This window comes from Ctenocephalides felis, unplaced genomic scaffold (genome assembly GCF_003426905.1).
Source record: "Ctenocephalides felis isolate EL2017-DRISC unplaced genomic scaffold, ASM342690v1 CF-g0.4_SCAFFOLD_03572, whole genome shotgun sequence".
Classification (NCBI taxonomy): domain Eukaryota; kingdom Metazoa; phylum Arthropoda; class Insecta; order Siphonaptera; family Pulicidae; genus Ctenocephalides; species Ctenocephalides felis.
In genome coordinates, this window is record NW_020539726.1 from 42,654,229 (window position 1) to 42,670,010 (window position 15,782).

Here is a 15,782-nt window from a genome sequence, read left to right on the forward strand (position 1 = left end):
TTAATAAGCAAATCGGATTTTCTGGCTAAAACAAATTTCTCAAATTTTATGATCAAAGTATTATTAATAGAGCTTATCCGTGGCTTAGTAGTAAATGCTATCGACTTGTATTTAGGTTCCATATCCAGCTATGGACAGTCTGATGTCCGGCAGTAGTAACTACAATTTTTACTTGAAAATATAAGATGCAATGTGTCTTCAAGTGAAACTCCTCAATTTTCATGATCAAATTAATATTAATAGGTCTTTACCCGTAGTTTAGTAGTAGAAGCTATCGACTTGTGTTTAGGTTCCGTATCCGCTTTGGACAGTCTGATGTCAAGCAGTAGTGACATCGATTTTTACTTGAAAATATAAAATGTAATATGTTTTTAAGTGAAAATAGTCGTTGTATATTATTATTATTAATAAATTGATCATATAAAGATAGGACAACCATTTGTGTTGCCATCTATAAAAGAACATGTTTGAAGTCAGCACAACAACTCATAGGACTCGTTCAATTCTAATTGCTATAAAATATATATAAAAAAAATAATAATAATTATAAAAAAAGAATAATAATAAATAATTTTTTCTCTATTTTTTTTCAGATGCAACGTTATTCCCTGCAACTTTTAAGCCAGAACACAACATTGACCGCCTGCGGTTTTATTCCTTTGAACTTTCAACTCTTGACATCTGTAAGTACTCGCACTGGGATTTATATTTATATTTATGTTTATCTTGATTGACATGGTAAATATTTCCTCATATATGTATGTATATATACAAAGTACATAACGTTATGCAATGCCCTAGATAACAAACAACAACACATCGTAACATCAAGTGGTTATTAATAAAGATAATACATAACAGCTTGATGTAGTTGATGAAAATTAATGATTTCAAATGTAGAAATCAAGTATGATATTTACTTATAATAAAAAACGTGATTCCTAACCTGAGACAGCTTGATATCAAGCAGTATGATATCGAGGTTATAGATCTTAAATACAAACTTAAGGGAAAAGCGTTTTCTGTGCCTTTTTTCGTATTTTTTGTGACCATTGATTGAAAAAATATTAGAAATGCATAAAATTATCTCTTCCAGATATGCAAATATCTATCTAACAATTTTATTCATAGATGCAGATGCAATAGCAATCTCAAACTAGTGGTGTATGGCATCGTGCCAAAAACTAATCAGCACATCTCCCTATCAATAAGAATCGAATTTTTTATGAATTATTCAAATCGGTTGATCCGTGCACCCGAAAACGTGACTGGAAAATTGTATAAATACATATATACACACACACACATCCATTTTTTCTGAGGTATGCCCAAATGTTCAGAAACCTTCAAAACGTCGAGCAATGCAAAAATTTTCAATTTCGATTTTTGGACGGGAAGTTAAAAATTGTAGTCAATAATTCTTTGATGTGTGTACGATTGCGTCTATATTTAAAGGCAAAGATTTTGTCTCATTCCAAAACATAATTCATCTAGGTCACAACGTGTTGGCGTTTCAAACTTTTTCTTCTGAATAATGTATGCGAAATGATTTGTTTATTTGGCATAATTGGCTTATTTCTTGTTTCTTATAAAATGACTCATGGATAATTTCTCGTACATTTGCATATTTAACTGGAATCGACAATTATAGATTGTGTGGTGACTAATATATATGTCTTTGACTCGCATACGTCATATAATAGATTATGTAATTTATTAGATTTATTTATGATTTGTGTAAAATGAATTGATATTGCATCTGCATCTAAAAATAAAGTTGTGACCATAAGATATTTGCATATGCAGAGACGATAATTTTATGCATGTTTATTATTTGCTTATTATACTTGATATTGCAAGCCATGATTTAGAAATATTAAAATCTATTTATTAACAAAATGTGACAAATGGTTCTGAATATAATCGAGCATCCTCACTGTCTCTTTTTATTATTATTTGCATTGCTGCACAAAACGTATTTTGCATGTCTTCAAAACTCAGGAATTTGCATAAATATTTCAAGACTTCTGTGCTTGAGTAATTTGAGTAACTTTGACAATTCCAAAGCAAAAACAAATCGTCGTTTTTTACACATTTTGCTCCGTATCTGTGATCTCGAAATCGTGGACAAAAATTGTATCCCACACATACATACAAAATGATTTATCAAAAGTGGTAATTATAGAATTCTAGAGCCTCCATCCATGAAGTAATGAAAGAAAAATATAATCGCAGGTTTTATTTAGTATATTTATTGAGTCCAACATACCCAGGCAAAAGACTAGTCTGGTATACGTAAAAACGTAGAAGCATTCTCTCGCTATACAAGGAATACACATACATACACACATGTATGCATTTTTTCTAAGGTATGCCAAAATGTTCAAAACCCATCAGAAACGTGAATATATGTAAAAAAGATCATGTTCGAATTTTCTGCTATTACTATAACTTACCCTAAGGGAAGTTAATAATTGCTACATCTAAATTTGACTGGTGTCGAATAAAACTGAAACACGAAAGATTATATAAAAAATGGTATTTTAATAAAAAATCATACGTACACATGAATTTGCCCAACAAATAAATACTATTCTATTTATCTATTTATGCATCTGTTTTTAAATTTTGTTTTATTCACTAATATAATATAGCAACCAGAATCTTATTATTCTATAAGCTATTGAGATATATTTGAACTCAAAACTGAGTTCGCAAATGTAGCCTGTTTAGGAAACTCTCCAATGAGAGCCCTTATTACTTATTATCTATTGCTTATCTAAACATGTATCATTATACGTTAAACATCACCCGTATTGAATATTTACTATCAGTATTTTTATCATATGTATATATTATTATATTTATCTATTTATTACAGATAGCAGGTGCTCTGACCACTTATTTGGTGATTTTAATTCAATTCGATGTGACCGATGAGGCGAGAAGATTCCAGGCCCACATCAACATGACCACCACTGATAATACAATGGTGGAAGTCACTTCGCAAATTATTGATATATTTAATATTACTGAAAGTTCTGAATGAATAAAAAATTGTACAATTGTTATAAATATATATAAGAACTATCTTTAGGTAAATGCATCAAATAAACATAAATAATACCCTATGTCTTTAGTATTTCCATATAAAATATCATGTAAAGTAAAACTAATTTATTAACTTCCCGTAGGGTAAGTTATAGTTATCGCAAAAAAATAGTAAAAATGGAAATTTTTATATATTAGGTTGTCAAATATCTCCCTTCCGCCTTTTTGTATTATAAACCAAGAGCAAAAAAGCGGAAGGGAGATATTTGACAACCTAATTACTTTACGTTTCAAAGGTTTCTGAATATTTTGGCATACCTTAGAAAAAATGGATGTATGTGTGTGTGTGTGTGCGGATACAAATTTTCATCGACGATTTCGAGAACACAGATCAACCGATTTGAATAATTCAAAAAACATTCGATTCGTATTGATAAGGAGACGTACTGATTAGTTTTTGGCGAAGACAGGTCTAGCCGTTACAAAGACACAAAGCAAAAAGTGCAAAAATTGGTAGGTTCTGAGAGAACAAATCGGCCGATTTGAATCATTCGAAAAACATTCGATTCGTATTGATGTGGAGACGTACTGATTAGTTTTTGGTATAGACATATCCAGCCGTTTCGGAGATACAGAACAAAAAGTGCAGAAATTCCGATTGAATCCTAGGCATACGCGTGAGCATGTCGTTATAGCTGAGTTGGTTGGAGCGTCACCGCAATTTTCGTTCGCATAAGTAGATAAGAAAATCAAAACTGATCGGGTTTGAATCCCATGTCTGTAATGTTTTTCTTCATTATTTTTTTAATACTTTTTATGTTTGTATAGTTGATAGGGTAGGGCGGGGCTAGTTGAGCAAATTTTTACTTAAACGGATGTAGCTCCTCAATGAAAAGTCTCAATAAATTGCTATACGGCTTAATGGATTTGTTGTTTATCGCTAACAAAAGTATTAATACTAGTTTTTGGTAATAAGTAAAATTTAAAGCTACAGCTGTTAAATGCAAAAAGTCAAGTATGCTCAATTACCCCCTAGGTGGGGCAAGTTGAGCACTAAGAAAGTATAATGAAATTATAGGTTCCAATGTTCGTCGATTAGTGATGAAATAAAATAAGTTTTTAATAACCAGTTTCTATATTTATAGTCTTTATGGACAAAGAAAACAAAACTTATAGTAATTTGCTTTGAATAATTAACGATTAATTACCTAGGAATTATTTTACCATTATATTCAGTATTTTTGTTAAAATCATTATTTCTTTATATCATTACTCATAGACTTAGCTTAAATCTTAAAAATAATAATTAATTTCTGGAAGTTAATGGTAATTGTCTTAGTGACAGAACAAGTATAGTAACTATGCTCACTAGCCCCACTCGAAATTTTAAAATAAAAGTGAGTTTAAAAAAAACACCGTGAGATTTATACCCAGAATCTCTGTGCATATTAAAAGTACTATAATTATATGAAAGAATAACATTTGCCTGGTTAAAAATAAATAACATTTGACTAAACTAGACGAAAACTCGTGATGAATGACTTTTTTACTTTTTGGTCTCAAAATAAACAAAACGCCTGTGAGCCTCACTCATTTATCCAGCGGCCACTAGCGATCGCGGGATGTTTATTTCTTCCAAAACTCTATCTTTCCTCCATATAATGCCTAAACGGACGGTGAATAGTTTTCGAGATATTTCGATTGCTCAACTTGCCCCTATGCTCAACTAGCCCCGCCCTACCCTACTACATGAACTATTTAAAATTGTTAACTCAGTGCATATATTTCGCCAACAAAAAATTGTTGCATTTGAAATAAAATATGTTCATTGTAACAATAAGTCCGCTTAATTAGATTTTGTTTATATATATTTCATTCAAACATATATAAACAACGTCGTCTAATCTAATAAGTTTTCACATTTTGTCCACAAGGAACAAATAATGAAAATTCTAGTTTCTATAATATTTATTCATAGACATTTCTGTTGACTGATTATTTTTATTCTTCGAATGTTTAATTACAGTACGAAAAGTTCCAGCAATTTGCCTTAAGGCACGATGCCATGCACCACTAGTTTCTATCATATTAATATTACTTTTTCGCTTATGTCAATGCACTTTATGCGTCGTACTTTGCGAAAGAGTCTTCGAAATAGAGAAATAATATATAAGTTAGTTTTCAAAGTAAAAGTCGATGTTTAAAAATAAAACACATATGACGCTAATGAGTTTGTTTCCAAGTTATTTTCATCTCGGAGACGTTTTGTGAGTGATTAGTCGAAAATAAATTATGACATACAAATTCTTTTTGATGTCCTATGCACGGATGTGAGGATTATGGTAAAGTTATTTTTAGAAGATGAAAATAATAATTTAAAGATCAAATATTATCTTTCAATTTTTAATTGCTTACCAAAAAGCAACAGTCTTGAATAAAATCAAGATAGTACTTACTTTCTTCTACTTATTTATTAACTTCCCGTAGGATAAGTTATAGTAATCGCAAAAAAATCGAAAATGAAAATTTTTGTATATCTTTACGTTTCAGAGGTTTCTGAACATTTTGGCATACCTTAGAAAATTGATGTATGTGTGTGTATGCGGATACAAACTTTCGTCGACGATTTCGAAAACACCCATCAACCGATTTGAATAATTCAAAAAACATTCGATTCGTATTGATAAGGAGACGTGCTGATTAGTTTTTGGCAAAGGCAGGTCTAGCCGTTCCAAAGATACGGGGCAAAAAGTGCCAAGAATGTTAATTGAGAAAACGGAGTGTCCGATTTTAACAGTTCTTTTTTTCAGTTAAATAACATTTTACTTATATTGACTAAACGAAGAACTGTTTAAATTTTTGGAAAGGTAAGTCCAGGGGTTATGGAGTTTCAATGAAAAAAAAAAGTAAAAAACGCCATTTTTGCGGTCAAAAATGATCTTTAGACATATGCACATCAAATTATCAGATATTTTATAGAGATTTTAATAATGAGTATAAATTTTGCTTACATTTCTATCCGCACCAACGTTCAATCGTTAGACTGCGATACAGCGCTTACGCGCTCAACAATTTTGTCTCTAAAACAGCTACAAAGCGCGATTGCTTTGAAAAAAAGTTCTAAATTTTCAAAAAATTAAAGTCTCTATGTCTCACATTTTTGGACATCAAAGGAATTATCATTTAATTTAAAATCCAAATACAGTATTGTATTTGATAAATAAATAGCCTAAAAGTTCTTTTAAATTTTAAAGTACCTGTTTATAAAAAATATATAATACTAGTTGTAAGTGGAATTTTGCCTTGAAGCTAATTCCCGATATATGGAAATAATCTGCTTAATCAATAAGAATTGATAGCAATTTTTAATATTGTTATGATAAGACTATTATTTATTATTCCAAACATGAATGAGTTTTTATAATTCCATAACCTTTAGCAAGACTATAATATTTTAGAGGATATTTATTAAGTCTGTGAACTTTTTAATCATATAAGGTTTTATCAAAATTAAAAAAAAAATCAAGAAAAACGGCTGGACCGATATTTATAAAACATTTTTAAAAACACCTACATTTTTCAATTTCAGTGTCAAACGCTTCAGAATGACTTAAAACGTCATTTAAACGTAATTAAAAAATTAGCTAATAGGATTTTCTAATATAAACTATATAATTATATATAAATATAAACTTCTTCTTCGGGAAGCTAAAAAGATTGTTTTTAATAAATAACAATATCTAATACAAATGAAACATTCTTCATCTGGCAATTACAATAAATATTAATACCAGGAACATTAGTAAATTTACAAATCTTATATAACTTTGTAGGAAAAAAATAATAAAACCCATTCTATTTCATACATAAAACTTTTACTCCTTTCTAAATTAAACGAACAAGGACGTCGAGTGCAAAATGCAAATGCTATATATATTAATAATAATAATGATTTATCAGTTAAGTATATTTTATTTATTTGTGTAAATGATTTAATTGCGATTAAATTTTGTCGTGTAACCTTCGTATTTTGTACATTTTTTGAATGTATTGATTCTTCACATAAAGTTGTGTAGGGATAATAGACATGTATCTTGTGGCAAATGTACTTACTCATAATAAATTAGAAATTAAACTAAAATTGTATGATTATAAAATAAAGGAATATTATAAGGAAATTGAAGATTGAATAAATATTTTAATTATAATAAATATTATATTGTAGTATAATGAAATAGACAAATAATATGTATATATAGAATAAGAAAATTGTTTCATAATCTCTCATACCAGATACCCCTGTCTGACTGAGAGATGAAAATAAAATATAAATAAATAAATAAAAAAAAAACAATATTTATAGGAATGTTGTTGGTTTTAAAAATTGTTGAAAACAGCATTTAAACTGAAAGTTATGTAACTTTTTTTTTCTTTGCTTACAATTGAAAGTTTAATTACAATTAAAATAAATTAATTTGATTGTAAAAATGTATATTATTATCATTATTAATTAATTAATATAAATATAAATAAATGCATTTATATTATTTATGGCATTTTATTATTTAAAATAGATTTTAGAGTATACCAAGGGTTATATTTATATTATTCTTTAACCAATGGCACTTATAACTATTATTTTTCAGACTTTTATAACTTTGTAACATTTATCTGTATTTATCTGACTTTTAGTTAATAGTAGTACTTGTATTTCAAAAACAAAATTTAGAACTTTCTTAAACAAATGTCAGTTCATATTTTAAAAATTGTTATTTTTAGTATGTATTTATTATAATATTGTTATTACAAATTTGTAGCTTTTGCCTGTATTATTCATAAATATTTTTAATAAATAATTGCACTTTAAATTATGCAATAAATAAAAGAAAATTAGAAATTTTCATAAACAAATGTTATTTTACATTTTTTTTAATATAATTATAAAACAATTGGATTATTCAACTTATGATCTGACATTTATAAAATTTGTTTTATATAATATTATTAATATATCTCCGTAGATTTTAACAATAATATTTAGTAAATACTTTTAATAATTTGTTTTTCAAATTAATAAATAAAACAAAATTCAAAAGTTTATGTCAATTTTGACAGCTGTATTATCCTGGTTTGCTATTGGACGTCATCAAACGGAACGAACCGAACACGTCCGAATATAGAAACAATTTAATAATAAACCAAATTCAATTATAATAAATAATTTAATTACCTTATTTTATTATTAATAAGTGTAATTATTTGATTGAATATATAAAAATAAGTATAAAGTACTTACAATGTTTAATTTAGGTTCCCAAATAACATCCCCAATAACGGCCAATACAACACAATGTCACTTTACATTTTGCAAACATTATTATCCAGTTGCTTATTTAATATAACTTCTTAGCATGTTCATTTACTTGTATTATTGCTCTAAAATTCAATCAATACTTTTAACAACTTTAATTAATAAATAACACAAAATTGCAAATTTTATGTCCTTTTTGACAACTCTTTTGCCCTGAGCCGAACATGTTCGATGACATCCGAAGATAAAAACAATTTTATAAATAATTTAATAATAAACAAAATTTAATAATAAATAATTTAATTATCTCATTTTTCTATAAGTGTGCTTATTTGAATAATGTGTAAAAAATTAATATAAAGTACTTGCAGTGTTTAAATTAAGTTCCAAAAAATCATCTCCAATGGCGGCACAAACAACAAGCTGTCACTTTACATTTTTAAACGATAATTATCAAACTTCGTTTGTGATAACGTTCAAGCATGTATATTTATCTATATTATTTATTTAATTTTTAAAACTCTTTCGGCAATACTTTTAGCAATTCTTAGCAAAATTAAATTACCAAATAAAATAAAATGTAAAATATTCCTTCGGCCTCCATCTTAAATCTACGTCACTCGCACACGACGCTTGAAAACAAGTTTCAACTCGCACACATTACACAAACTCAGTCATGGTATAAACATGTGTAAAAACAACATTTAATTCACGATAAATATAAAAATATTTACCTAAAACATTATCTACGCATGTAAAAAATAGTAAAAAAAACTATAAACTCGTGTTATTTTCCAACATTTACCGCAACATAACCTCAAAACCGTATGTCCTTTAAAAATTTGGCAACATTTATTATTTATTACAACGCACCTGTTTCTACCTGAATCCTTTAAAAACCCTTTTTCTACCTGTGCTATTTGACTAAATTTCCTTATGGAAAGTACTTTAAATCATTCATGTTTTTGTGATCGAAAAGGACACAAGTGCTTTTAGATATTTCTCTACATTTTGGTGTTTCGGAGCTTTTATCCAAAATGGATAGTTGTTGTAATAAAATAATCGATGCTATTCGTTCAATTGATGTTAATGGAGACGATGGAATTAAATTGAATCAGAAATTTAAATATATACAAAGTGTATTTCAAAAGGAATGTACTAGTGCTAAACATTTGAGGTAAGAGATATCCTTATTAATATACAAATATTTAATATTTTTGTGAAAACTCTGAGACAAATGTTTAATACTTTGATTGATTTTTAATTATAGAGACAGGACAGGTTTTTCAAACTTATCAAAAGTTTTGTAACAAACTTTTTTAATAAGTGAATATAAATATAAACTGGTATCTATAATATATAAATACAGATTGAAAATACTTATCGAGAAACATTTAATTAAGAATATACATACTTAAGTATAAGCTTTGATAATTATCAAAGCTTTTATTATCATAGTTTTTAATAATTCATTTACATTTCATAAAAGAGAATGCATTTTTTAAATATTACAATAGTATTTTTATAACTGAATATTACATAAATTTGTATCTATATATACAGGCAAATATACATACTTATCGAAGGCTTTATTATCACACTATCATTTAATATTTTTGTTTTTACTATCTGAGACTGAAATTTTTAAACGTACCAATAGTTTTATTTTAAGCTGTTTTAATAACATTTTTATAACTATTTAATAATATTTAAGAATATAAATATCATTTTTCATATATATAGACAATGCTTATCAAGAAATATATAAATAGAGTCTTATCGAAGCTTCTATTGCCACATTAGCTTTTTTAATAATTTGCTTGATTTAAATTTAAGAGACTATTTTTTTTTAAATATCAATAGTTTTTTTTACTAAAAAAAATTATATCTGAATAAACATAACTTTATATCTATATATACAGATTAAAAATACTTATCGAGACAGCATACAGGTTGTAAATATACATACTTATCGAAGGCTTTATTACCACACTATCATTTTTTTTAAAATTTATTTAATTTTACTATTTCAGACTAAATTTTCTAACGGATCAATAGTTTTAATGTAAACTCTTCTAATAACTGAATATAAATATAATTTTTAGTATTTATAATGAATACTTAACAAGAATTATAAAAATAGAGTCTTATCGAAGCTTGTATTGCCACAATATTAGTTTTATTTAATAATTAATTTGATTTAAATTAAAGAGACTGAATTTTGAAATATATCTATAGCTTTTACTAAAAAAATTATAATTGAATATAAATTTATATCTATATATACAATTGTAAATACTTATTAAGACAGCATACAGGTTTGTGAATATACATACTTATCGAAGGCTTTATTACCACACTATCATTTAATAATATTGAAAATTTAATATCAATATCTTTTAATAATTTACTTCATTTTACTATCTCAGATTAAATTTTTAAACATATCAATAGTTTTGTACTGAACTCGTTTATAAAACTAAAAATAAATATATTTTTTTGTATTTATAGACAATACTTATCAAGAAATATATAAATAGAGTTTTATCCAAGCTTCTATTATCACATTAGTATCTTTAATAATTTTCTCGATTTTAATTAATTAAAGAGATTGAATATTTTAAACTTATCAATGGTATTGTAATAAATTTTTTTAGCAACTAAATTTGAAGATAAAAATATATGTAGAGAATTTATTGTTGTAACACCTCGAAGAATATTTATTACATACTTACAGAATATTTTAAGAGTAACAAATACATGTCGCAAATATTTATAAATAATGGTTTAATAAAAATATTTTTTATTTGTTTGTAAAATGGTATAAAATAATTAAAAAAGTTGTAGAACACTTGCCTGAAAACTATTAAATAAATTTGAATTAAATTAAATTGAAATAAATACATTTCAGGACAGGTGTGAAAATTACTATATATTAATAAAAAAAATTAAATGTATATCTGATGATGGAGCTCTATTAATAATAAATACTGAATAAGTTAAAATAATAAATACTGAATAAGTTAACACTAAAAAAATAGTAACCCTTTTATATAGAAGTTTATAGAGAATGTATAGTTGGAGAAAAATATGTTTAGTTGTCTTTATTTAAAGTATTTTCAGATTATTTTTTGTTTACCACGTTTATAAATATTTTCGTCATGTCTGCTAATATTTTATTTGTTATTCTTTAAACATTCTATATGTGTAATAAATATTCTCATTCGAGAACTAGACATGTTACAAGATTTTTATAAATTACAAGTCGAACAAGTTATATTTATGATAAAAAAGATAATAGATAAAATAAATAAAAGCTGTATGTGATATTTTACATTATATATATATATATATATATATATATATATTAATTATTAATATTTTTTCTTATTTTTCAGAGATATCTTCAGCAAACTGAACGAGCAAGCGTTAAATGATTCCATTTTTGCAGAACAATTAGCAGAATTTGGTGCATCAAGATTGTTTCAAACTTTGGAAATATTTAGTCAAAAATTATTACTGCTCATGGTTAATTTAATGAAGGAAAATTATTTGAGTAAGTTTTAATCAACAAATTTATATAAAACTTTTGTATAAAATAACTAATAGAGGCATAAGATCTGAATTACTTTTTATATAAATTAGTTGATAAAGACACGAGATCTGGGTATAAAGTATCTGTTTTTTTTGTATAAAGTTTTAATGCAAAACATATCAATATTAGTAGAATGCATGTATTATTAATTATAGGATCTTTTTAGTAAAAATAACTATTTTATATTGATCATGCTGTTAGATCCATGTGCATTTTTTATTTGGACTGAATAAAACATATTTATTATTCATAACTTTAAAGAATTTTCAAGCAAAAACCATGATTCCATATGAAATCATAATTAACTATTTTATATTGATTAATTCTGATTGATTCTTTAAATTAAAAAATCGTTTATTTTTTGTCAAAGATAATTTAAAAATTATTTAAGCAAAAACTATGATTCTTTATTAAAATATTCAAAGAAATTATAAATATTTAGTTGAGATAATTACTTTAAATTAATTGATGCTGTTGAATTAATTAATTTTTTAATTAATTGTATAAAATCGTTTATTATTTATCGAAGATAATTTAAATTTAAAGAATTTAAACAGAAACCACAGTTCTTCAAAAAAAAATACTTATTCTTTAACAAAAACAATTTAATAAATAATATCTATATTTATTCATTTAATAGTATTAAATTATTTATACAGCTATCAAATAACGTATTTTAAATTAATCAATTTAATTTTATGTTTATTATAACTAAAGACTTTATTATAAATAAAAGAGAAACAGTCCTTTGAAATGAAAATTAAAATGCTCTTATTGTTCAAATACTGAATTCTACATTCAATAAATCAATCTTTTGTCTTTGTAGATTATATTAGTAATATATTACCTTGCATAAATAATATGTTGTAAATTATTATCAAGTTAGCATTATAATATTGTTCAATTTTATTTTAGGATTGGATGAAATGCAAGAATCGAATTTGGATGAATTGTTCAATGCAACAACGTTGTTTAGCCAGTACTACAGCAAGTAAATAAAAAATATTTATTATTATATTATATATATATATATATATGTATATAATATATATATATTATATATATATATATATGTATATATATTTATATGTGTCTTTTTCACAGGGCACGATCACCAGAAGGTTTACCATATGACTGGCTCGTAAAACCTCTTTTGGAATATTTGAAAACATTTCTAAATTTGAACACAAAAAGGTCAGCTAAAGAATTCACAACACAGGTAAGTCATGCAGATTAAATTTAAATTACTAGATAAATTTATTTATTTTTAACATAGCAAGTTATAAGAAATTTCATCTTTCTTTCAGATTACATTAAATGGTGAACGAATAGCAAAATCCCACCCCAAAGAATATGCAGAACTTTTAAACCTGTTACGTCAAAGAATTTACTTAGACGAATCAGAGGATAAATCAATTAGATTATGGTACATGTTTTGTTTAGATTATTCGTACACATATTGTCCGTCCATGAATCCAAAAGTGGAACAATTTTATAATGGATTGTTAAAGGAATTTGTGGATAACGAGGAAACCTCTGTTGAAAATAAACAGACTGAAATTAATGGAACTGAGGAGGTTAAAAGTGAGCCAAAGAAAGATGATGAGAACAAAAAAGTTTTAAGTCGTAGTTCTAGTGTAGTTAAAGAAATTAGTAGTAGACGTCCAAGTAGAGAAGAAATTATTAGAGCTTCTATTGAAAATATTAATAGAGCTGTAGAACAAACAAGTATAGTTGAGCCAGAACAAAATTCTGTTGATAAACAGCATACAACAGTTGAGCATGTTACAACTGTTCAAAGTGCAGCTAAAATTTCTGCTGAAAATCTAAATAACCCTTTTGATCAAACCTCCAGGACCGAACAAGTTAAAACCTTAAGTAAAGACACTGATGTACCTACAAAAACAGACATATCTAATGATTATGTTAATAAACAACCCTCGACAAATCCTGCAGTAACTTCCAGATCATTCAGACCACCTATGAAGACAGCACAAAGTGACCGTTTAAATGAGGCTGATGCACTAGTTTCAAATCTATGCCAAAACATTGCAAGATGCTCCGGAGATGCCTCAAGACAATTTTTCAGTTCCAGAAACCAAACAAACACAAAATCCTCTCCCAATGGACGTTGGACTTACAATGATAATGACTATAAAACATCTCACAGAAATGATAATGATTTCAAACCGACTCAGAGGACCGATAAGTTCAAAATAGAATATGGTAATAATGATAATGATTTCAAATCAACTCAGAGGACCGATAGGTTCAAAATAGTTTGTGGTAATAATGATAATGAATTCACAACTCAGAGGACCGATAAGTTTAAAATAGTATGTGGTAATAATGATTCATTTAAACCGAAATCAGGTGGTATTTTATCACCTCGTGAAAGACTCCGGTCTCATTTGAATAAAAATAAACAGTCGCTGCAACAAGAGCCTCCACAGAATGAACAAAAGAAAAAGACTATAAAATCTTATTTGAAATCTGAGTATGTAGAGAATTTAACATGGAATCATGTTGATGATCAACAAGATTATTATCCTGAAAAAAATGATATATCGCCTCGTTTTATAAATTATCTACAAAGGAATTAATTGCATTTTACTTTGTAGTATATATTATTTTGAATATTCAACACAATTTGTAATATATTAAGAATATGTATATAATATGGTATTGAAAAAGCCATCAAATTTCGATTTATGTACAAATTAGTTAATTATTTTAAGATTCTAATTTACACTGCCTTACACTTGGCATTATTTTAATTAACCTAACTATCTAATATTATTAATAAGTAAATGAAGATTTTAATTTAACTACACAATAACTATTTACAAAATTAGTTAATAACAATTAGTAAATATTTTTGCAAAAAATAACAATTTGGCAAATATATAATAAGAGTAAAATTATCTGATGATTTTACTGCAGGAATAATGTGTGCATTTTTAGAATAGTAAGAATAGGATCTCTAATTAAACTAATTTAAATTATTGATAAGATTTTTGCAACTGATTAAGTAGAACAAATTATTTTATGTACTAATTAGAATAAATATTTTTCGACATTGGAATTGCTTGTATAATTTATATATATATATATATATATATATATATATATATATATATATAAATACATAAACAATAATTCAATTAAGAATCCTTTCTGCACCCACTTTTATATTTATTCAAACCAACACTGTCTTTTCTCTATTAATACTTATTTTAATTAATCTAGCTAGCAAAAATTATTCATAAGTTAATGAAAATTAACTTATTAAATTAATTAAAATGAAAATATCAATTTAACTATATACACAATTAGTTAATAACAATTAGTAAATATTTTTGTAAAATATTTAACAATTCGGCAAATACTCTTAAGAGTAAAATTGTGTGAATTATGATGATTTTACTGCTGGAATAAGGTGTGCATTTTTAGAATAGTAATAATAGGATCTCTAATTGATTTAATTTATAAATAAGATTTTTGCAACTGGTTAAGTAGAACAAATGATTGCATGTACTAATTAAAATAAATATTTTTTGATATTGATAATTGTTTGTATAACATGCCCCCACTTTATTTATTATAAAATATAATAAAACTAGATGTAAACATTGTTAAGTCAAAGGCAAAAACTTGTTTCATAAATAATAAGAAAAAAAATCTATCTTAATATTCATAAAGTCTTTTTGATAACTTAGTTTTGTTACTATTTTTGATCTACTTTATTATTGAAAAATAAAATAGAGAATACATTGTTAATGTGATTTATATCTAGAAGTGTGATATATTACAATCGTTTCATCG

The 15,782-nt window shown here is 25.8% G+C and overlaps 1 protein-coding gene across 1 annotated transcript; it reads left to right on the top strand.

Annotated features, from left to right (window-relative positions):
* Nucleotides 1-9,399: 9,399 nt before the first annotated feature.
* LOC113388539 lies at nucleotides 9,400-14,596 on the top strand. Its single transcript, XM_026625910.1, has 5 exons — nucleotides 9,400-9,539; nucleotides 11,761-11,918; nucleotides 12,873-12,948; nucleotides 13,062-13,176; nucleotides 13,265-14,596. The coding sequence occupies exons 1-5, from the start codon at nucleotides 9,400-9,402 to the stop codon at nucleotides 14,558-14,560; spliced, it is 1,785 nt and encodes a 594-aa protein (XP_026481695.1). The 3' UTR covers nucleotides 14,561-14,596.
* The last annotated feature ends 1,186 nt before the right edge of the window (nucleotides 14,597-15,782 follow it).